This window comes from Gymnogyps californianus, chromosome 4 (assembly GCF_018139145.2).
Source record: "Gymnogyps californianus isolate 813 chromosome 4, ASM1813914v2, whole genome shotgun sequence".
NCBI lineage: Eukaryota > Metazoa > Chordata > Aves > Accipitriformes > Cathartidae > Gymnogyps > Gymnogyps californianus.
This window is the reverse complement of record NC_059474.1, coordinates 2,966,388-2,990,831: the sequence shown is the minus strand read 5'-3', so window position 1 is coordinate 2,990,831 and position 24,444 is coordinate 2,966,388. Positions and strand designations below refer to the sequence as shown.

General features: G+C 44.4%; 1 protein-coding gene across 1 annotated transcript in view; it reads right to left on the bottom strand.

Moving 5' to 3' along the window:
• Positions 1 to 8,942: 8,942 nt before the first annotated feature.
• Positions 8,943 to 24,444, bottom strand: part of DDRGK1 (DDRGK domain containing 1) — a 40,324-nt gene continuing 24,822 nt past the window's right edge. Inside the window, exons 5-9 of the mRNA XM_050896373.1 lie at positions 20,239 to 20,361; positions 18,006 to 18,044; positions 13,373 to 13,429; positions 11,886 to 11,934; positions 8,943 to 10,559 (exon numbers count right to left, since the gene is read on the bottom strand). Of these exons, the coding sequence (XP_050752330.1) occupies positions 10,387 to 10,559; positions 11,886 to 11,934; positions 13,373 to 13,429; positions 18,006 to 18,044; positions 20,239 to 20,361 (441 nt within the window). The 3' untranslated portion in view covers positions 8,943 to 10,386. The remainder of the gene's footprint in view (positions 10,560 to 11,885; positions 11,935 to 13,372; positions 13,430 to 18,005; positions 18,045 to 20,238; positions 20,362 to 24,444) is intronic.

Sequence of the window (24,444 nt, the reverse complement as noted above, 5' to 3'; positions counted from 1 at the left end):
TAGAGAAAATCAGGAGTCAAGTTAAGCCTGGGAAGAGGGGAGGGGTGGGGGGAAGGTGTTTTAAGATTTGGTTTTATTTCTCATTATCCTGCTCTGATTTGACTAGTAATAAATCAAACTAATTTTTCCCAAAGTCGAGTCTGTTTTGCCCGTGACGGTAATTAGTGAGTGATCTCCCTGTCCTTATCTCGACCTACAAGCCTTTCGTTTTATTTTTTCTCCCCTGTCCAGTTGAGGAGCGGGAGTGATAGAGCGGCTTTGGTGGGCACCTGGCATCCAGCCAGGGTCACCCCACCACAGAGGTTTAGCTGCGTGCGTGGAGGCAACGCAGACAATGAACGTGGGACGTGTTAGAAGCTGCAGCTCATCATTGTTTCTCAGTGTTATGACCAAGAGCTGTAGCTTTTCTGCAGATTGCAATTTACTCTTACCTTTCTTGTAAGCGGGCACCCCCAGAGATCAGAGACCCCAGCCCGCAGGGCAGAGTGGCTGCTTCCATCCGGATGGAAACCTCGGGCTGCGGATGGCTCCCTTGTAGTGAAGATGAGGTGAGTCACGGGCCGGGCTGTTAGATGGCAGGGACCCAACGTGGGTCCCACTGTGAGGCGGCTGATGGGAGACACAGCCTGAATTCCTGTGGCTGATTGTTATGGGGACAAAATGACTGGAGCTGAAACGCGGGACTGCTTGTGCTAATGGCCAAAATCATTGCAGTATGAAATGATTTTAAATGGGGGTAACCTGACTGTGTGCTGGGTTGTCATCACCCAGGGAAAGGTGTTCTCAGGAGCTGCTGTGCCTCCTCAGGATGTCCTCGTCCCACCCTTGGGGTTGGCTTTGCACTGGAGTGGATGAGAGATGCTTGGATCATCCCTACTGCCAGCTCAACACCAGCTTCAGCAGCACCTCCTGCAGTCCCTTCTGCAATGGTTGCCCCGCTGCAGCCTCTCTCCTTGCTCGGAACCTTCCCTTCACGAGTCCCGCTGCTCCCCCCTCTGCCATCTGAATCCTGCCCTCCCCAAAGAGCTCATGCAAAGTGTGAGAAGCTCACACATGCCAGCCCAGAGGAGCATCTTCCTAGCAGGAGGACAGAGAAAGAAAACAAGTCACACAAACGTTCCCCAGCTCATCTGGTGTGGGAGACTGTCCAAAGGTACCAGCACAACCAGGGCACCCGTGTCCTGCACCGTGCAGCGCAAGCGTGACTGCGGTACCCACGCTCCTGATTCCAGATTCCCTTGCGAGGCTGAAACGAGGCCATCGTTCTGCTCTGTCGCCTGACTTTAATTTGATGCTGGCAGAAATTTCCCTTCGAGACAAACCAGAAATCTCTGTCATCTGCGGTGACCCTGGATCCACCTGACCAGGAGGTGTTTTAGGAGGAGATGCCAGTCCTTCCTACAGTTCATGTCCGATTCGTCTCTGAGCATACAGCGTGATCCTCTCCGTAACCATTTTGATCCTGCTTTTAGGTCATCTTAACTAAATTTCAGGCCACTAAAATGGTCTGAAAGAAAGGCCAAAGGGAATTGTGCCTCTCTGCTGCCAGACTGCATCCCACAGCGCAGGTCTGCATGGGACCTGTAGGTTTTAGAGACAACCATGTCAGCTGGGTAAATTGCTGTGCTGAAGATGCCTAAAGATCAGGTTATAGCTGTAAAAGTCTTGCTGTGTCTGTTCTCTGTCCTCCAGAGCAGGCAGTCATGCATCTTGGCTGCCACCTCTGCATCTGCCCTTTGCCTGAAGAAGTCACCTCGTCCCCTGTTTACATTGGCACAAGAGGCAAGGAGAGCTTGTCCACCTCAACATCAACCGGCTGGGAGCACAACGTGCAGCTGAGCTGGGTGTCCATGGCCCAGGGAGGAGGGTTTGGATCCCATCCTCTGTGCACTTCAATTGTCCATCTCTCTCCATGGGATGCATCAGGAGACCAGGGCATGGGCCCAGGTGGGTCCAGCCTTTGAAAGGTTGGGAGCACGACTCTTATCCACGGGGAGCCATGCAGCAGAAAGAGAGTCGGAGCCCCCACGCAGCATCAGATCGTCTACCAGCTGCCACGCTCAGATGCCACCTGGGAAACGGGAGGGTTCCCACCACCAGTTTCTCTGCTGGATCATTTGAGCTGGAGACCCTACACCCCTCCCACAGCATCCCGCTGCTCTGGGGGCCCTTCCATGGCTGCCCGAGGGAAAGAAAAATAACTCAGAGCACAGGCTGATGTGCTTCAGGGGCTGAGCTGTCTCCAGGCACAGCAGCCACTGGAGGCACTGGGGCTGCGTGAAGTCCAGGGTCCCCGTGACGGGTGGACGTGACTCCCGTGGTCACGAGGGGAGAGGCTGTGACAGCAGGAGGCTCCCCTAGAGCAGAGTCGGTGGCTGGGAAGCAGTTCAGGCTCTTCCATTGCCACCGATGAGACAATTTCAATACCCTGAAACCACATGGGGACAATGGCACCTGGCCCAGATGCTCCACAGCCCGCTGCGTCCTGGGTTACGCCGTTTAATTAATTTTCCTCTCCGGATCGATGAGTTTTGGGTTTGCCTCCACTGCTGAGAAACCGTGCGGTGCCTTGAGAGAGGGTGAGGATTCACAGCCAGCTGCACAGCACGAGCCGTCCGGCACCTTTGGCTTTTGAACCGTGCTCACTGTCACCCCGTGGTTCGCCAGCTGCAGCTGCGATTTCCACCCCTCCCTGAGGAACGCCGGTGCTGGGGTTTCATCAGGGCGGATGGGAATTAAAACACACAGCAAGGGCAAAACCCTCCTTGAGAGAGAAAATGCCCCTTTCGTGTAGGAGATAAAAGAAAGAGAGGGAAAAAAAACCTTTCCCATGTCCAGAGTTACCTGCCAAAATACGTAGGACAGTTGTGACTATCGTGCATATTCGTGCCAGTCACTTGATTTTTGTGAAGGCAAGGAGGACAGCAGTGAAGCCAGTGAGGATGCCAAGGAAACCACTTCCATCAGCAAGTGCAATAAGCTGAAATCCTTTGGGTGCAAGGGAATGACTTGTGCTGTCGAAGGAGAAAAGAAAGAGAAAAGAACACAAGGTGGAATAAATACAACAGGCAATGCAAACCAGGATTGCTTCAAGTGCCTGAATGAAGGAGAACAGGTCCCAGAGAGATCTTCTATTTGCTCCTCGGGCCCCCCTCCTTTCCAAAATACTGTGGTGCTGTTGCCCAGCACTTTGCAGAACGTCTGACCTGGGTGGTCCGTGCTTTGCACAGGGCTGGGGAGGTAACCTGCCTCCAGAGCCTTCACTGAACACTTTATTCTGAATTTATTGATTTCTCTAGCCTGCATCTGCCCCATCTCAGCACGTTCACTCACCACCCCACCGTGGTTTCTGCAGTTCCCTCGCTCTCTCTTTCACGCAAGGCTCTGGCAGCTCTAGTTGTGCCATTTTCTGCCCAGGCTCTCCTAGTTCCCTCCAAGCCTCGTGGCCATGACCTCTGCGTTTGCTCCTAGCAGGCAGCACTTTAGTCTCTAGTTGGATCTCCCCCATTGACAGACCAACGGCGTTTTCTCAAATAAGTCTACTGCCACACAGATCCTCCACCTGGCACTGGTGTGGATGTCTGGTCCTTTCTCTCTTGTCTCTGCATTAGCTGGGCTGTGATTTCTCACCGTTTTCTGTGCATCCTCTGATTCCTTTTTGGCCTCTGGTCTCATGCTATCTTCTCTTCCAGTGGGGCCTGCTGCTCACTTCTTCTTACTTCATCTTCTCAGCCTTGTTCCTCCTCCCCCATCTGGCCTTTTCCTCTCTTTTTTTCCCCCCAAATATGTACTTCTGGGTTCACTGTTCTTCAGACCTCCTGCTCAGCGGATACCTGAAGCTTCTAGTATCCTCCAGCATGCCCTCAAAACCTCTCTTGCAGAGTTGTTCAGTGTCCTATTTCCTCAAAACCTCATTAACATTGTCTTCACTTCAATTTGCAGCCTGCAGCTCCCACTCCGTGGATCTTTTATAAACTCCATCATCTGGGACCTGTTCAGCGTTAACATACAGCCCTGAATCATACCTTTTGTTTGGTTAGAAAATGATGGAAACTCTTCATTTACCAGGGATTCAGGGATATCCGTCAGTCCCTGAAAACTTGTTGGACCTCTGGAAGAGTCAATAAGACAATTGCACGTACATACACATACACATGCATTTAACATACGGGATATTTCCAGGGTGCTCATATATAGGAGCTGCGAGGCTGCGGTCTGCAGAAGTGACTGGCAGAGATGACTTGCATATGCAAACCATAAGGGTAGAGAACATTTCAGACTTCCTGTGCATACGCGGCCAGCTGTACAGATACCCTCAGCACACACATAAGATGCATCAAGCTCCATGCCTGGTTTTCCTGGAGAGATGCGTGGGATTCCCTGCATTTGGTGCCTCTGATCCTTCCATTAGAGCTACTGCACAGAAATAGCACCCAGATCCAGCTCCCGTTATGTTCTCTACCTTTTTCTGTCCCCGCAGTGAAGTTCTCACCTAAAGGCAAATCAAACATGCCTGGAATTGCCCCCCATACCAGCTCTCCTTCATCCTCCATTGATGGGCTCCCAAAGCCTCCCCCTGACTCTGTTCTGCTCCATAGACTTTGGGGTAATCAGAAGTTGGGGTAAACTGGGTTTCGTCAGCTGGAAACGGCTGAGCAGGACTTTGGCTGAGGATATCGGAGTTATTAGACGATTCCCCAAACCACCATGAGCTGCCAGTGAAGGTCCTGGAGGGAAAGACAAATGCAGGATGAACGGCGAAGAGATGTTTTTTACTGCAGTGTGAATGCTGCCATCCGAGACCTGCAGAAGATCCCACCCGCAGCGAGGACAGTTCTGGTCACTCATAGGACCCATGTGTACATCATAACTTCACTTTTAAATCTCACAATCCTAGTTCATCTGTCCAGCTGCACAGCAAAATCCATTGACTCGAAGAAGAGACGTTCCTGCTGGACCCAATTAGTAAGGCATCTGAGTAGGTTTCTGGGCCAGCTCCTCAGCTGAGCAGCCCTGAGCACAGCCTAGCTGGCTTCCAAGGAATCATCTATCTCCAAAACTGACTCTTCCCTGGAGCTCCTCTTCTTAGGGGCCCGTTTTCTTTGCAGCCTCCCCTGTTGATGGGGCAGGCCAGGCCGGTCATTCAACGCTTTTAGGTGCAGTCAGCAGAAGCTTGTTTGTCCTGATGTTACGTACAAGCTCAGCACTTTTGAGAACATCAAACAGCCGTGCAGGCACTTTCAGAAGGAGATAAGCTACGTCAGGGGAGTTTATCGGGTGTCAGAAAGGGAAGTGCGGATCTTTGACTCAAAAGGGAAATGAATTGGGTTACTGGTCAACAAATAAATCTGAAGTTGTTCCTCTGTCTCACCGCCAAACCAGCCTGCCCCGTAACGAGAAGCCTTCTGAAGGGTGAAGGCGGCAAATGTGGACCGGGCTGGGGCATCACTGCTGCGGGGTCTTGTCCCGGGCCAGCTGAGGGGACCCTCCAGAAAATAGTTCCAAAAAGCAGTTTAGCTGCTGCCGCTCTTTGTTTCACCGTATAAACAGACACGAATGACTTCTCCCCAGGGACAGAAAATGTCACACTTGATGAATGCAGATGTATCCACAGAGATCATAAAATGTTCCTTTGTCTTTAGGGCAGGAAGGGGATTTTTTTTTTTTCCCCTCCCTTGTTTTACTTGACTTTCATTTTTTTTTTTTTAATATCAGAGAAGATGAAAAGAATTAAAGTCCCATCCCTACAGTGCTTCGGGCACAAAACTTCCCTGGATATCAGCTCTTTTTGCGGAGATCCCTGCATTCAAGCCACAGATCGGCAGCAATGCTCTGAATTTGCTGCTAGGGTTAAAAATAAATTTAAATAGTTAAAAAAATATAAATCTGTGAATCCAGAATGTGGCTGTTCCTCTGCAGAGGGGAATATCGCAGCTTCGTGATTCACTGCCATCTTGTGATATTTAGCGTTTTCCTAAAAGGATCAACACACGGTATCAATTAAAAAAGAACCCCAAACAACAAAAAAAACCCCAAATCTGTCCCTAGTATCCATATTTACAGAGAAAACCTGGAAACCATGAGGCTGATGGGCTCTAAAACTTGTATCACAAACAAATAAAATGAAAAGTTGTGACATTTGTTGCTTTGACATTTTTATAGCCTGTAAATGCTTCACATATATTCTTGCATTGAAAAAGAAGCTGGAGTTTTCCTTGATTAGATCTTACCTTGTGTGACATGAAGACAAGGTTTTCAATCTAGTTTTTTTGGCCTTTGCCTTCAGGTGGAATGGCAAAATTAGGACAAGCTCGCTCAAATGAGCTTGTAATTATTATTCCTTCCATGTACAACCAGAGTACCTGGGAGCTCTTGTGCTAGTTCAGAGGAAAAACACAGTGATAAATGCTGCATAACGCATGGGCAAAGTTTAACAGAAAACAGGGATTTATTTTTTTTTTTTTTTAAAGCCAAATAATAGGGGGATGTTCCAGCTTTTTAAAAATGATAAAAGCAGATCGGACGAAGCCGCAGGAAGCAAAACATCGAAACCGCCCTGCCTCTAACACAGAGCGGGAGCGGGAGTAGTTGTCCTTGCCCAAAGCTAATTTTGATGAGGGATTTACGTACAGATCATCCCTAAGTGAAGAGCCCGGGTAGAGCTTAGCTGAGCACCGTACCCTCGTTCTTAGTCGTAAGCTATAAACAGCTAACACGCGCTTGCAAAAATATCTCTGAGAAACTTCGGTATGTGTTTACGTTTTTAAAAAGGTAGATACTCCAAGAAAGCAGTCACTGAAGAGCTGTTAAATTTTTACGAATTCAGAACACCCAAAATCTACGGTGCATGCCAGTATTTTACTATTTTACTGTATTTACTAGTTCACTGCCCTGTAATTTTATCGCTAAGCGTGCCAGACGTGGCGGAAAGGACCACGCTGACCCAAGATGAACGTGGAGGCTGGGTTTTGCGCTTGACCCCGTAAAATTTTCCATGAGCACGGGGGGTGGATCAGCGCTCCGGCCGAGTCAGGCAAATCTCGTATTGTCCTGTGGTTCCCTGCAGCGGAGGGTCAGGGCCAGTTTTAAACACCGGGGAAGGAGGAAAGGAGAGCACCCCAGGTGCTGCTGGACCAGTCCACCTCTCCGCCACCATCCTCAGCCTCCACCCTCACCCAGGACGTTGGGGACACCCCTCGTCTCAGCCACGACACCCAGGGGCGTCCCCTAATTTAGTGCCAGCGGGGATAACTGCCTTCCCGTTAGGTGCCTCTTCTCGTGGGATATAGGAAATGTGAGTTAGCAACATGATTTAAGAATCCTGTCAGTGAAAGAATTTTTGGGGCATAGCCCTTAATTTCTCCCCTCTCCACTTCCACAGAAAAAACACGAACGCAGATTTAAGAAGCAGCATAGCTTTGAATTGCTTCATTTATAAACCGCCCAAACAAATGGCCTGAAGTAATTGTATTCAAGGTTTTAAACTGTCTGCTCAGGCTTTGTAAGTGGATTCCCAGAAAACACCGTAATGCTCTTTAATAGAAAAATCAGTTACAATTTAATAGTAGTGGCTGTTGCCCACGGCATAGGGCTGAACGGGACCCGTGGGTCAGAGCACCAGCACCCATTTGTCCTTACCTCCTGCACGCAAGCTAGAAAACCTGAGCGAGTGAAACCATTTCTTCACGGCAGAGCAGTTTGCCTCCACGTTAAGTTTTCAGAAGAGTTAGAAGCCTACGCGTGCTTTTTGTTACCTAGATTTTTTTTTCCTGGCTCGTACAAGTGGGGGGTCTCTCAAGTCACTGGCAGTGAAGATCACAAAGCACCCCAAAACAATGAGAGTGAAACGAGTTTTCCTGAACGCTGATACGACGCAACTGGGTGCAAAGAACAGGAATGGAAATGGAAGAGGATTACAACAGACCGACCAGCTGCTGGCATAGCTACACGGTCACATCTTATCCTGGCTGATGTTACGTCTGAGACTACAACGCGGCCGAGCCAGATGACATTAGCTCTGCCGAAGAGCATCACCAGACCTGCGCGCTAGTTTCCACACAATAACTCCACAACCTTAGGAACGGCACGGCCAGGGTCAGGTTCAAAATGCAATACTGGGAATCCCCAGTAGAGAATCACGGATAAAAGCAAGCACAGACCCCCAAACCCTAGCATTAGGTACGAGCTCAGCACGAGCAGGGACCCACAGGTGAAATCTCCTCTCCCACGACGACAGACAACATGCAAGAAAGATCTACAGAACTTGTTCGGTGACCCGTATCTCACACGAAAGGGCTCGGTCTGGCTACCTTGCTCGCCTCACACGCTTCACTTAATATGGAAACACTTCTTCAGAGCTCGGAACAGGAGCTTAGGCAAGCGGCGCTTCCGAGGCGCCCGTTACTGTTAGAGCTCTCTAACAGACCATGAATTTGGCTCATAATAAATACTTCGCTACCACGTTCTTCTGCCTAGCACCTCCTTTAAACTGCAGCTTTTATTCAGTCTTTCTGCGACCTGTCAATGAAGCACAAACAACCCTTTTGGCTTTGGCACGGCCCTGTGAAACTCCAATAATGAAACGGTCTGAATTATTTTTGTATTACAAGACACAAATCTTGCCCGAGCTAAGATAGAGAGGCGTGTAAAAGGAGATTGCACACACCATTCTCGGCAGGCAGCTGGCCCATGCTAAAGCGGCAGGGCGGTTTCGCTGGTGCAGTTGTGCTAGCAGAGCAGAAGCAAGCTTGCACTGCACAGCGGACACGGTGGTATTTGTTATGTTCACAGAAATTGAGGGTACTTTGGAGTGATTTCTGTGGATTTAATGGAATACCTCTGGTCTTCGACTGGCACACTGGAGTCTATGGCATTGCCGGCTGGCTCCTTTATCTCATAAAATCCTTCAACACATTGAAAAGAATATCTCTAATACAAATCTCTGCAATTCTTTCAATATTGTTTATTTTATTACAAGAATCGTTTAGGACAGAACAAAAAAATCATGGCAAAATCAAATTTTGAATAATTAAGAGACTTTACAAGCCTCGAATCTCAAGTAATCTCTCTGCTGGTTATCGTTGTGCAACACAGTAACGATGTACCGAACTTTCACATCAACATGTGGTGCTGCACCGTAACTCAGCACTCCTGCAGAGCATCCCATTCAGCAGTAGTGCAGAGATTAAAAAGGAAATACGCTTCCTTCCATTGTTTTATTGCTATCTCATCTCGCTGATAAGGCAGCTTTTAGTCTACTCAAGTTATCGCTAAGTTTGGCAGAGACAAAACCAGCCCCTCTTGCCCTCCCCAATTACTGTATAGCCACATAGATCCTGTTGATTTCAGAAAGGAGAATTAAGAGAGCATCAGTTAGGCTATTAAAAAAATAAATATTCTTATGCAGGAAATATACTGACCCCTACAACTAATATATTAATAATCATTTACTTGTAACATTAATTGTGTGACTCCTAGTGCCTGAATTGTTTATTTTAAAAACCAAACCCAACATCCAGAACACACAGGCCATGGGGCGGGGGCGTCTGAGGCCTTCAGACACACTGAGCTGGCTCTTACTTCAAAGGATGAATCATCAGAATCTGGTTGGTATCAGTAGAATTGCCCTGCACAATAAATGAGGCGAGTTAGCCTTTCCCTGGAGGTGTTTCTGTTTCTTGGCTCCAGAAAAATAACGCAGCTTGGCTGCAAGTGAACTTTTTACGTGATATAAACCAAGGAAAACACATTTATATAGCAAAGGTTTTCTGAAAGAACCTTTGGAAGTTCTCACAACACAGCAAGCACTCCAATTTTTAGAGTTTCAGTATATCTTTCAGTAAGAACAAAGACACACTTGCAGTATTTTCTCTTTACTCTATCCTTCTGATGTTGGTACAGAAGACAAAATCTGCAAGCCGCACCCCTACACACCTATTGTTCTGGGCTGTGTACGTCATTGCCACAACATTATACGGCTCTGTTAAGTGCAGAGCAAGCCTGGAGAATTCTGAATGCAATCAAAACCAAATATATTTGATACAGACATCACAATCTGGAAACAATAAAAAGTTTGAGTATAGACACATGAGCCTGACTGCCAAGATAAAGTAACCACGTGTAAATTACTGATATTCCTGGGGTACAGGCGTGTTTTAGCCCCAAGTTCTTGGCTAGCTTCTGTTGTACAAAAGACTGTCCTATTTTATACCAGCTCTAACAGAATGAAAAGCAAAACTTTTGATCAAGTCTTGTAGCTGATGCTTAAAAAGAGCATCCTATCTTCAAGCACCGTGAATGGACTAGAGGGGTTCTTGTTTGTTTTTAATTACGTGGCTTATTCATTAAAAGGTTGAACTCCTGCTGTATTTTTCTCACGCCACAATTTCATGCCACACTTGGAGCAACAGCTCGGCTGTCAGGCTGGAGGTCGATCAGGGAATTGCTTGCTTGGGCCAGCTCTGCGATGGAGACTCGTCCCCTCTGTTTGATATACTGAGCCACGGCAGCCATCTCCTCTGGAGTGATGTAGATGAACTTTCCTCTGTCATCAATCACACCTAGAGGGGGAAAGAAAGGACCTTGAAGTCAGCACTTTGGCTCTTCTCCCTTCCCAACAGACATCAGTCATTTCTTTTGGAAGGGACGTTCAAACTGCTGAAGCTGCATTTCATATCTAGGGCAGGCAGAACAACGTGCTAGCAGTCAGGCTTTTATCTCCTCTCTACTGTCGGGTCTTTGAACAGGGCTATGACAATAGTCGAGTGCCTTGGTAAGACTAATTTGGTTCAAAGTAACACATTCTTTTCATTGTGCGCAGCTAGCTGGGAGTACCACAGCAGCTACTTCAGGTACATAGTTTTGGTGCTGATGTTCTGGGCCCAGGCAGCTAGTGGAGAAAGGCAGAGCAGCAGGAGCGACCAGGCGGTGATTCAGAGCCCCTGGGGCGCCCACCTCAGCCATTCCAACTTACCCTGTAAAAGAGAATGAAGCTCAATTTCCATATTTCAGTTGCTCCATCAAGAGCGAGAACAGATCTCTCTGTTCTTAACGCATTACAGGATCAAACGCAAGGCAGAGAGCCTCACTGGCCTGCCTTTTAGGCCACAGACACAGCCAGTACACATCCTTATGCTTTGATTCAGAGCACTTTTACGTCATTTGAATGGACATCCACATGTACCCACCAAGATAGTTGTTTCCCAGCCATGACCACAGTATCAGGTCAATAAATGTTTGCATTGGCACCTTCCTCTACTTCATCTTCGGAAAGAAAAAGACTGCCCACCAATAAAACAGACTTGTTCAGGCAGGGAGCTACCCACATGCTCAGTCTCTGCGTACATTCCTACTTCGATTGCGTGGGTACACGGCTAGGAACAAGCACTTCACTTACTACAGCATCCAGGAGTGCTCTGGGATGTTTGCTTCTCCCACAGCGTGCCGTACCCCAGTCCTGGCTTTAGCCACGGCACCTTTAAAAACAGGCTTGCAAACTACCCCAAAACATCCAAGTGATTCTTTCAAATTCAGATTTCAGAAGACGTCATTTGCAGCTGGCTGCTCAGCAATCCCTGACGGCCTTCAGCAGGGCTCAGCCAACACGCAGAAGCCTTGTGCTGGTTCCTGAACTGTTGGGGACGTTCACCCCCCCACCTCTGTATAATGCATCAGAGGAGCAATCACATCCCATAGTGCTTTAAACAGTAGTTTCACAGCAGCTGAAGCAAGGATAATAAAAATATCTATTTATCAATTCCTACTAGGATCCTCTACAGTTTAAAACAGAAATTAGACTGGAAGTCTCTCTCCACCCCAGTGAAGGCATTTTCTGCACCAACTATTCACCAGCTACAATAAAGTCCCCTTTGTGTTTTGGCTGTCACCTGTTAGAGTGCCATCTGCCATGAGGTCCTGGATTCTGTTAATTGCATCCTGTTCAGAAGAGAAAAAGGAATAACAAATTGATCAAGAGGGAGGCAAAAAACCATTTCATATGTTCAGATAAACTACAGATGGAGGCTTACATTTAATTCCTCAGTGTTAAAGACTTCAGTGAAGGATACACATCAGTATTTCCACACAGACAGACGCAATAAGCCTTTTGGTCTTAGAAGGATGAAGTAAGCTTCTGCATTTTGGGGCGTTCAAATAACTTCCCTACCCCCAAAGAGACTTTTATTGCTAAGTTACCTGGCTGGTTCAAGGAACGGGGGGTGGTTATAGAAATCTTCCCAGGGAAAGGCTGTATAGTGCCAATGCAACACGCAAGTTCCATGAAGTATGCTGAGGTACTTCTCCAAGAACCTGGCTACACTTGACACATTCCAAAGCTTTTTATATTTTTTCCTGCTCCATTTAAGAGAAAAACCTCTTTTACCAATCCAAAGCAACAACTTGTTGAGTTTATTGCTGGGTTAACTCTACAGTTACTCCAAGCATGCAGTTCCACTACACCTTAAACTAGTATCCAAGCCTTGGTTTCGACTGTTCTGCCTCTCTCCCTTTCTTGTATTTATGTGACTGCAGAAGCCAACTATAGTTTAGATTTCAACCAGATAAATTCCCTTAACTGACTCACTGCATGCTTAAATGAAGTTCTGGTTTAAGAGAGAGGCGGGGGCACAGCAGCCTGGACTTACAGCAGTGTAAGCTGCTGTGAAGGGGCACCCCAAGATCAGATTAGATACAGAACAACAGAAAACATTGGTCACTTAGAAATACATGTCCAATGTGCTCAAATTAAAATAAACCAAGCCACGACTATTCTGCAGAATCAAACCACAAAATGTTTAGAGAACAGAAAGAGGACAGAGGGAGGGTAAAAAAAAAAAAAAAAGTACAGATCTCACACCGTGAGCTCACTTTGATGGGCTTATATGGTGCTGAGAGGGACAATATTCTTAAATAGTGCAACAGAAGATACAAATTCTTCAATGTTCGAAGAATACACAAGCAATTGGAGCAAAACAGCTCATATATTGATTGTCTGCAAACATAACAACATTGTCTAATTATGTGAGCAGCATCTGAATTTGCTTCTAACTTTGCTTTTGACTCCCAAGTACCCTCAATTGCTCTATTACTAGATTTTCAAACACTACAGGATCCATTAGCCGACAGGCAGCTGTGCAAGAGGCAGACTGAGCACTTTTCACTGAAACAATCTTGTAAGCCAACAATCCTTCACTGGCTGGATGGTAATTTGATGAATGGCCACATTTTTAGGGCTGATTTTGCTGAACTTCACCGAAATCCAAGCATTTTCAGTAATGCCGAGACACTTGCATAGATGTTACCTTTATTTACTCACTTTCTCTCCTGTCGTTTTAAACTCATTTCTTGTACTTGCACCCCAAAAGTTAGTACTTACCTGTGTTCTTAAACCCAAATGTGAAGCCAAGTCCTCCAGCTGGATTACCTTTGTTTTCTACAGAAACAAACAAGAGTTACATGCAGTTGATGAATTAGAGGGTTAGCCTATTTCTTTATCTTTCAAACAAGAAATGCATTCAATAGACAAAGTAGAACCTGTCATTCTACCTAACTTCTCCTAGTAAGCACTTTTATCTGACGAAAAACTCTAATTTAAGTTACTTAAACCAATCTGCTCTGTGGAAAGACTGGATGCTCTGACCCACTTCAGTGAAGACTCAAGTACATTTGCCAGCGTTCATCCTGAACTTTCCTTACGTTAGGAGGACAGGACAAGCACAAGCAAAACAGCCATGGCTCTGTTCTCCCGGCCACCTGAGTTTCTCAACTGCTGCCTCTCATTTCCAGTATGCTTTAGCAAGATCCCTTTTTGTTTGAGAGATGTTTCAAAGTACCTTTTAAAATGATCACTGGTATATATCAGTGCATACATAAAAATCCAGACAAGACTGGCAGCATTAAGTCCTTTAGTCTGTTTTACTAATGTCATGTGTATTAATGCCATAATAATCTTCCTAAGCAAGTGAACACCTTACTAAAATTGTCAGTGCTGGAAGCGTACTGCTAGCGCACTCCTGTGCGGGCAGCACGATGATCTCCGAGAACAAAAGCAGAAGCAGGAACTGCAAATTTTCAGTTTGCTTTTTGAAAGAGATTCTTACTGCAGCCTCTCTCAGTCAGGATGCAGTCACCACTGCTCACATCTGGTTTTATGCTTCTCTGTAGCTCCAGAGAATGACAGAGAAAACACCTGGTGCACTCGTCTGGAGCTACTTGGTTCCTGTTTCCTTATCTGCAAAAGTTTTAGAAACTCATCTGTTTAGATGCAGTAAAAGGATGTGCTGTTTAGAAGGAATTTAGAAAATATAAAACTTTTGAAAACTGTTCAGTTAACATTCTGGACTACATTCCTAAGAGCCATATATGTACAGCCACAAGAGCCACATCTACATTATCAGATGCAATACTTCAAATGATAAAGGCATTTGTTTCTGATCTTGAAAATACACTGAAAGGACACTGAAGAAATAAAGAGAGGCTGAAATAGATGAATCTTTTTCATTAATAAAATCAGACAAAAAAAAGCCACACACAGACTTAGTAGTTGTGAAGTTCGATGCAGCCAAGCTAGAGAACTGAATACCATGGACTGAACACATGGAATTGGAACCAGTCCATGGAATTCAGTTCTCAGAGCTGGGAACTGCCAAGATTCGTCACATCTTCTTTTAAAAGGATAGGGGGGGTGCAAAGCCACATAAACAAGAAAAACAGGATTTAAACCTTCACTTAAAGATATTCACCCTCAATGAGCAAGTTTAGTGGAAGCTTTCCAAGATAGATCCTGCTGTGAATAAGAGCCCAGAGGGTGTGGTGGAATTAGGATGCATTCCCCACACACGCTCTGAAATATAATGACATTGTGAGGTCCCAAGCGAACAAAACACTTCACCACATGCTTCACGTTTTAGAGACATATACACATCCACATTTTACTCAATTCATTTAATTGTGGGTATGATTCTGCTGCTGTCCTCAGCAAGGGATGAAACAGAGCAAGAGCTCTCAGGATGAAGATGAGTAGGACTTTTTTTCCTTATCTTGTAAGCGTCATTTTTCTTAAAGAAAAAACAGGAAGGGGTAAAGCCTGCGAGTCCTTTGCTATACCTTTCAAATGTAGTTTGCTGTTTCAATTCACTGGCTGTAATTCAGAGGCATTCAATGATACACTGTCAAGCTGGGTGAGAACAGTTTGACGGACAAAGTGCGGGCTCGTATTTCCCTGGGCCGACAGACCTAGTGCTCCACAGCAAGGGAACTGCTCAGCCACTCTTTAACCTCTGCCCACTTTATTAATTTTTTTGAAGTGCTCAGAGAGCCCACAGAGCTGGTTTGTAAGGTGTGTCGTGCAGCTACAGCACTGCTAAGTAAAACCATAAGGCTCCCATTATGAATTGGTTATTCTGCTCCCCTGAGAGCAGAGCAGTCAAGTCTGTAACTGGAGGACTGGCCACTGTAAGAAGCAAACGCACAGGACGGCTCCTGGAGCAGAGACAATGCCACAGGCTGAGGTGCGAGGTGGTGATATTGCAGCAGTCAGATTGAGGTTGAGGGGCTACTATGAAAGCCCCCAAGGAAGGGAGATGCTCAGCTTTCAGAAAAGCAGAATTGGGGGGTGTCAATCCTTTTGGTGCCTGTAAGAAAAATTCCATTTAAAACAATCCCACGAAGCAGAGCTGGAGAATAGAGGCTGCATTTTATTTCAAACACCCTTAGGAATGAAGCATGGGGTGAGCTATCTCCAGTCAGTTATACCAGTAAAGTTATTCAACAAAAGAGCTAAATTAAATTTTATTTCTAAAAAATGCCAATTGCTCTTTTAATTTATACGTTTTTCAGGCAGCTGCTAGCAGCTTAGCACTGCTTCTTGATATGTCAACAGTTTCTGTGAATAGAACAGAAGATGAGGGCAATACATAATCTATATATTAAGCATACTTTCAAGATAAAAAAAAAAAATACTAAAACTTGTAAAAGAAAGCAATGCCCCAATTCTGCAACTCATCTCTACATAGGAAATCAGGTGTCGAAGCGCTTCTGAATTAGGTTTTCAGCCTGTGTTTAATTTCTCTGACGTCAAGTAGAAGTGACTAATATAAAACTATACATGTGTGCTTAAACACTGAACTGAGAGTTTGTGACTAATCTGTTCCATCCATCACAACCACCAGGGCAATGTGCAGAATCAGACCCTACTGCGTTATCCCTTGGAAACCCTCCCAATTTTAGTGGAAGATCCCAAGGGACATTGAAATATCCTATTGTTCTACCTACTGTTATTGATAAACAAGCTGCCCCAGGATAAAGAACAGCACATTTTCCTTAATTCGCAGCTTGGCTGTATCCTGAGAACCTTAGGTGGGAACGGGTGAACTGGGATCACACCGTACCATGTAGTCCCTTTCCACAGATAGTAACTGAAACAGAGGGTGGTCTTAACAGACATGGTCATTTCAAAGTCCCTCTCCCTTTCAAAGAAATCTCTCTGGCTTCTGTGGAAAACAGAATATTGAAATCACTGCATGGCTGCAAAATGAAATGTGCCATCTGACGGTTCATCTTCACTCCACGGTTTTACTTAGGCTCTTTAAACATGTTCACCCACAGCTTTTCCTATCTATTCTCGGCCGTCTCATCCGCTTTTGGCGGGGCTTCTGATCAGAGTTGACTGGCTTATGCTGGGGACTTGGTTACTGAACAGGAGCTATTTTTGTTTGGGCTTCAGCAATGAAGATATGTCCTAACTCTGAGTGCTACTAGCTTAGACATTTCCACATTACCCCCAGAGATCACGTTGATCAGAAAGCACTTGGCAGATGCAAACCTAGCAGCCAATCTCACTGCGGCCCGATGGCAATGGGATACACCGCCAAAAGTGCCAGTGACACAGGAGGCAGAGAGCAGCACAGCGAAAGATGCTTGCACCGTAGCTTTGCAGCCGCTCTAGAACGATCGAGCCATTGTTCAGGCTTGCATGGCAATCACTCAAATTGACTCCTTGCGGAGAGTTACCCATGAGACAAGTCTGTTTGTAAGTCCGGGTTTTGCTGGGATAATGGACATGCAAAACTGGCCCAGAGTATGAGATTGTGGATTAACAAAATGATTAGGAGGTCCCTAAGTATGCAAGCGATTTGCTTACTAATGAAGCCTTTCACACACATGCCATACATTGTCAGATAAGAGTCCAGTTTCCACTAAAGGAGGAAAGGGATTAACTGGGACAAAAGATTTGCATAGCGTTGTTAGAGCAAGAGTAGAAAAATGCATTTGACCTTTGATATACTAGTAGTGGAGAAAGAAGCATTTGTCGTTACAGATCAAAAGTGGAAATCCTCATGAACACACCACAGGTTTTAAATAACCAACCATATAATATCATGAAAGGGAGACTAACACACCCTGTTAAAAACAAGTGATCTTCTTAAATATCCTTTCCAAACATTAAGACAACATTGCAAATTGCATGGATAAAAACAAGAAAAGAAATCGCATGAAAAGTTGGATTGACCTTTACAATGCCAGTGTTTCAGACACAAACACATCCTGCACGGCAGGCCACATGCTGGTACAGCAATTCTCATTCATGCTGAGCTGGGACGTAGAGATTGTTTTCAAATCAGTAGCTGATGTTCACAAACAAAAAGCCTGAATGTCCCGAATCCCAATCAACAGCAAGCATTGCTGTTCATAAACTCTGAGGGTGATCCACCAGGCACAGTTTATAACGCCTATCCTTATGAAAGAGGGTAAGAGCTACAATCCTGCCCCAAAAAGCCAAGACACAGCTATAATTACAAATCATTTTAGCAATGATGGACATTCTCATGCATGGTTAAGTAAATACTGCAGACTTTATCTAAGGTATCACTTTTGTTACTTGTTGAATATTTAAGTAAATCAAAGAGGAAGTAAAGATTTCCCTTCCTTCTGCAACTCAGCTCTTTGACAAAGGTATTTTACACAGTCGAACAAGTATGGAAGGAGGAGAAAGACCAATGGTAGCTTACCTTAACGTATTCGAGAAATTCCATTAGAAAGCTGCGAGACTGGATACAGCAAGGAAAACAATTGTTATTTTAAACTCATGAACATTAAATGCATCGCAAACTTGCTGAGTACAAATATTATAAAAGCGTTCAGCTTGCATACTTCCGAAGTTTTAAACATACACACTGAGGGAGATTTTGAACTGGAAAAAAAAAAAACATATCTAGATTTAATCTTAACTAGGAATTTATGATAGGTATTTTCGAAGACAGAATATGGCTCAAGTACAATTTGAGTTTAAGTGTTTTCTGAAATGAAATCTTTGAATCTTACATCATACATACCCTGAAATAACCACATCTGGGTGAGTTTGTGCGTCGTGTATTAAGTTAAATATATGCACTGAGGACATTTTGTACAGAGGTAAAGTACAGAGTGATTCAGGAGACAGCTAGCTCATGCAGATGGTCAAGTGTAGCACACAGCTGTGCAACACATGTGGAAGCTCAAGCCGTTTTCAAAGCTATGCACTTGAAATCCGGCATTTTAATATAAGCGGCTCAATTTTCAAAGGCAATGCAAACAGTGTGTGTTTAAGTTAACAGGAGATCAAGTTACTCTGCAACCCTGGAATCAATCAGCCTTAATTAACGGCTTAGCTCTGGACTAGGGACCTTAATTTTCAGCATGAGTTTCAGCACACGAGCCTCCACAACACAAGGCAGAGTCAGCTATTGTAACAGGATACTAAAAAGCTTCAGTACATTATCCACCACAAGGCAGAAGGGTGGCTTGCCATTTCTGCAAGGCTGGTGTCTCCAAATAACTATGTACCTGTGATCGTTTCTGAAGACGACTTTCAAATCACCTACTATTAAAGTTCTAACTCCCCACCCCTACCAACGATATCTTGAGATCCAGGCATCACCAACTGCCTGCCAAGCTCTTTTGAGGGAGGAACACCCTTCTCTGTTCCCACATATAGAGAGATTAATTTCTCCTTGATAGGCAGCCGTAGGAACACAGACAATAAACACATTCTAGCTTTAAAGGGTGTCTAAAGTGGAACAATTTAATACTTAGGTATCATCTGATCTTCTAACAGGACAGGCACACATTTTTGAAGGAACTTTCAATAGAAAGTATGCATTTCACTGTTCTCAGCATCTTAGGAAATTCCCCATCACCAGATACAACTTGTCTTGGTGTTAATCCCAGCACGATGGAGGAATTTATCTTAATGGGAAGGGGTCCACAGTGAGAACTTGTGACTAACATCAAGCGGTATTGACTTATTACAAGATCCTCAGCCCAAGCTCTCTCAGTCACGCTAAAGGCAAATCCATTCAATTCAACCGGGTCGCTTTAGCAGGGGAGCAAATGCACACATGGCCCTGAAAAAAAATACTTATCATGACATGCATTGGACAGCTCAAATTTGGCAGCTACAACCCAAGAGCAATTTCAGCATTTGATAGCAATTAAAATGAGTCTAACAGGTTTTCAGCAGACAGAATAAGAACACTGCCTCCCACAACAGTGGAACTTTTTCAAGTTTGCTGTGATATTATGTCAAGTATCACATTTCAACCACAATCCCCAGCAGCGCGTCTGCAGGCAGCCACAGGAGGAGCATGCTAGAACATTATGCACGAGTTTGAAATACGATCAACCATAGCAATCATTTGCAACACTGAATGCACAGTTTTCCAGCATACGACCCACAAGCACCTAGGTTCTGTCCTGTGAATTCTCTTAACAGAAGCCTTTTAAGACAAGAGCTTTGTTTTTCATTTGATTTCACAGCAGTTCTGTTGGTCTAGAAAATAAAACCAAACCCAAGCAATTCCCCCCAAGATATGTGGGCACTACCAAACTGCAAATTTAGCCTTACTTTCATCTGGCCCACTGTATATGGGTAGGGCAGAGCTGATGACAGTAAAAGATTATTTGAATTCCAGAATGAGTTTTATTTCAATCCTTAGATGAAGGGAGGAGAGAACTCATTTCCAGCAATATGCATTTGCCTTAGCACTCTAAACTAAGTTGTAGGAGTCTGCTATGAGGAACTGTAGCATTCCCCAGGAAATACTCCAGGTTAACCTGTGCCATATACACAATTTAGCTTTTACAAGCAAAAACATTTGGCTGACTCCTACTTTCAAGTTCATTTTACAGGAGACAGAATGCACTAAGGGCAACCTGAGTCTAACAAAGATAAAGGAAACTCCAGTAAAAGCCTAACATACATACCTCTTCCTCCGTCATCGATTCTTCAACCCCTTCCTCTTCAACTACAAAACTCTCCTTCAGCTTCAGGTACTCTTCATACTCTCTCTTCTCCTCTTCTTCCTTTGCCTTCCTTTTTTCCTCTTCCTGGACAGAAAAGATGACAAGTGGTCAGTTTGCTCCTCCCCAGATCAGGTTTAGTTTTAAGTAAAGTAGCATCTTCTTTATCTGCAGTCTGATTTTACTAAGACAGACACCAGATAAAAAGTTTCTGAAATGAGTCTAAGTTCTCCCTTGACGGCATCATTAATTTCACAAGCCACCCCTAAGGTAGTAACCCTCTCACATGGTCGTGTAAGCTTGCACACAATACACCTAGGCTGGTTCTTAACAGATCTGACACAGAGGAGAAAACCACTCTTATATAGCAACGTTCTTGCTTAATTTGCATGAATATGTTCCTTCTGCAGATCCCGTGACAGGAAGTCCTTGCCCCTAACTGTACTTTGATGCAACATCCACATTTTCAGTAGTTGGCCCCAATTCTGCTCTGACATGCACTAGTGTACATTGGGAGTGATCACAAAGAATAATAGAGTTACACTGGTGTCCATCTGTGTGTGAGAAGAAGCTGGCCTGTAAAAGAGTTTCAAGTAAAATCTCTTTCTTATGACATACAAGCAAACTATGTCTACATGGAATGTAAAAAACTGTATAAAGTATTTCAAGCATAGGAGACAAGGTATGATTGTATTAAAAAAAGGGTTTTTTTACATTTGATGGTTAACCAAAACCTACAGGCTCTGCTTTTAGTTATTTGCAATAAAAATACTTCCAGTTATCTACCCTGAAAGAAATGTTAAAGTCTTAAAAAACCTGAAAATGCTGACCCAGAAAACTCCAAGCCCAATATCAGTGAAATGGGGATGCATACTAGGTTATGTAGAATAGTCACACATTCACAAAGCAAAACTGTGATTAAAAGTTTTGGACAGTGATAGATTACTTAAAAAATGTTTCAAATAAGAACAGGTTTTTACTGGGAGCTCATAAATTTTCAGCTTTCCATGATTTTCTTTTAAAATTTGTTTTGCTCTTCTCCAAAACACTTTACGCATGTAACTTCACACAGAAGAAAAATGTTTCCTTACAGAATGGTTTCTTCCACAGAGAAATTTATGTTTGTACAGCACCTGGTACAATGAGATTCCAATTTGACTGGCCTCTGGCTGCTATCACATTGCAAAGGCTTGATTAAAACTTAGAAAGATGAGTTCTTCAAATTTCAGTGACAATCTCAGGGCATTCCCTTACTATTAGCACAGGAATTGATCTCTTAAAGAACAATTATATTGATTTCTAAATGCTTGCCATGCTACATCTTTGACACTAATATGGTAATTGCTTCCTTAAATGGCTGGTCAGCAAACACTTGTTCCATTAAAACAGGAAGAGACAGGAACAGGTCATTAAGTATATTAAAAAATGTCCATATTAAAAAAGATGCCATGTAAGGCCAAAACCAGCAAGATACCAGAAATGGGGATGGGAGGGTTGCCCTTCAATAAAAACCAAAAAGAAAGTGTATTTGGTCTCAAATGTATTTAATCAAACTCCCAGAAAGTCATGAGAAGGAATGCTACCGACATGCAAGTATGAGAAAAACAGGACTGAAAGGATCTTACTGTATGTGCAAAGTCAAAACCATTTTTTTAACCGCTATCTCATGAAAAAAACTACAGATCTGAGGAAGCTCTTGAGACAAAACAAGACCACTTTCTGGGTCATTCATCACTGTAACGTTTATTACCAAAAGCCCAACAGTAGATTTTTTCCTTATAAGCGCTACAGGTGCCAAGAACAACATAACCATATTTCATTTGGAAGTGACAGCAATTGTTCTTTTCTTGTAAGTGCATTAAATTTAATCTTGATCCTGGAAATAGAATAATGTTCTTCCCCTGGTCTATTACAGAGGTTGTAATTCACAGGATTTGAAATGAGAAAAAAAAATAATCACAAAACCTCAAAATTGCTTTGGCAAATTATTTCTAGATGGTTCTACAAAAAAAAAAAAGATCAGAAGACAGTGTCCCATTTATAACTAAGAGCAACAGTAACTAAGAAATATTTTCCTGTTTCTGGAAGGTCTAACAACAAATGAACAAGACTCATTCCTGTCTTCCTTACCTACTTGAAGAACAGTACCTTCAATTTTATTAAAGCATACCGGCACGTTACTCTCAGTACTTCCATTTCCAACATATGCAGAAAAGCATCTCTGCTGTGAGACTGGCAAAGCACTCAGCTACCAGTCCCTCCTTTGCGGTCTCCTTAAAAGCCAACGTGAGTTTGTTTTCCAGATCCTAAATTTTGATGGTACGATCAGCAGAGCATTTCCAGGTGGTCTGAGCCACTGCTTTGGTAGCCAAAGTGTGTCAGCCCTCAAAGCCTCGTGTTTCCTGGTGGTTGTAGCCTCCTCCATAACACTAAGTATTTCCAGAAGCTTTTTCATCTAATAAGTAAAAATCCCAGCCACTTCCTGCACAGTCTCACATGCTTTAATACCTAAATTCACCCATGATTCAATCTGTAGAAAAAGAAGGATTTAGCCAAACTGTAAACTGGTTCAAAGCCAAGAGGAGAGATGACTTTGCACAACTGCACTGGGAGAAGCCACGAGCAACAGCAGTGGAAGCTGAGCGGGGGGAACGAGGTCAGGCTGTCTGTTAACACTTATTCTCAGCTAATTTTTTCACCATCACGCTATCTTCTTTCACATGCCTAAGTCATGCAGCAGTTGCATGCTAGCTGCAGGGTCAAATTTAGGCAGGCTGCATTCCCACAAAAACCAGTCTGTCTGTATGCATAACCCACACACGGAAACACTCTCAGCACCCCAGGGTCTACTAATGAAACAGAGCCCAGTACTTGCTTCATGCAAGTCATACAGGGGGCACTCAGCTCAAATATAAATTTAAAAAACCCACATCTTTGTTAGTCAGGTTTCTTTGCCCCTCCCCATTCTGATCTCATTAACTGCTGTGGAGTTAAGTGGTAAAGCATGTGGCTCAGAGGAGAGATAATAGCTGGGCCACCTCCCTTCAACGATGGGTGGGGTGGTGGGGAAATCCCAGCATCATGGAAATTTGGTAACTGCAGATGCTCACCTTCAGCTGCCTGCTTTTTTTTTTTTGAAGCAGGTTTGCTTCTCTCCTCACCCACCTAAATGTTACCCAAACTGGGGGCTTGCTACAGGGTAAAGATTTCTTTTTGATCAGTTTACCATATTGCATGTGAAGAACTCTCCCACTTTGATCATGTCTTTATTAAAAATAAAAAAAATTAATCACTCAAACCTTTCTTCCTTCTGTCCTTTTTCTGAAAAAATGTCCACGTTACCACTGCTGGATCGACTCTACCTCTGCATGCTTGCTATGACTCTCATGTGCCACCTTGCGTGGCAGAAACCCATGAGCTTCCAGAGCTCCAAGCAGCCTGGGGATCTCCAGCACTCTGGGAGACACTTTCCAACACCCTTACCCCTTCCTACACCGGATCTGGTCAGCGCCGCCTTCCCATTGCACCCATTCCCAGCCCTTCCACGGCTCTCCAGGCTCCCTCCATCCCACCTGCCCACCGAGGACCTGGATTTGCTGTGAGGCTCCTTTCAGATCAGTACCTTCTGTTCACCTCTTACCTTGATCGCAATGATTATTTCCATGACATCAAAAACATTAATTGTGCCAACTGCACAAGAGCCCCATCTTTTACCAGGTGAAACCCACAGCATCTTGAAAACTCTTTTAGGCTTACCGCTGGAAGCAGACCTTGACTCTTGGGATCACAAATCCCTTTGGAGTCCTGGGATGCTGCTTGAGTAACTGCACTGTTCTGGCTGGTTAACAGATTACAGCCTTTGAAGGTTTATCATGCATTACTATTTTTAGCCAAGGGTGAGGACCCTTACAGTACTGTCCAGCAAGAAGATATTGAACCACCGTTTCTAGCTTTCATTGCAGTAACCCATTTAAGGTGACACTGAGACTAAGCGATATTGGCCTACAGAGTAAGTAGCTTTTCTGAGAGCTTTGCCTAAGCAGCTTTCCCAGAGGGGAAACTGCGAGTTGTGTGCTGTGCCAACTCTCCTCCAAATCAGATAAAGGACCAACTTGCTGACAAACAAATCATTTATAGGCAGCTTATTCGATTGCTAAGTGGAAGAGATCT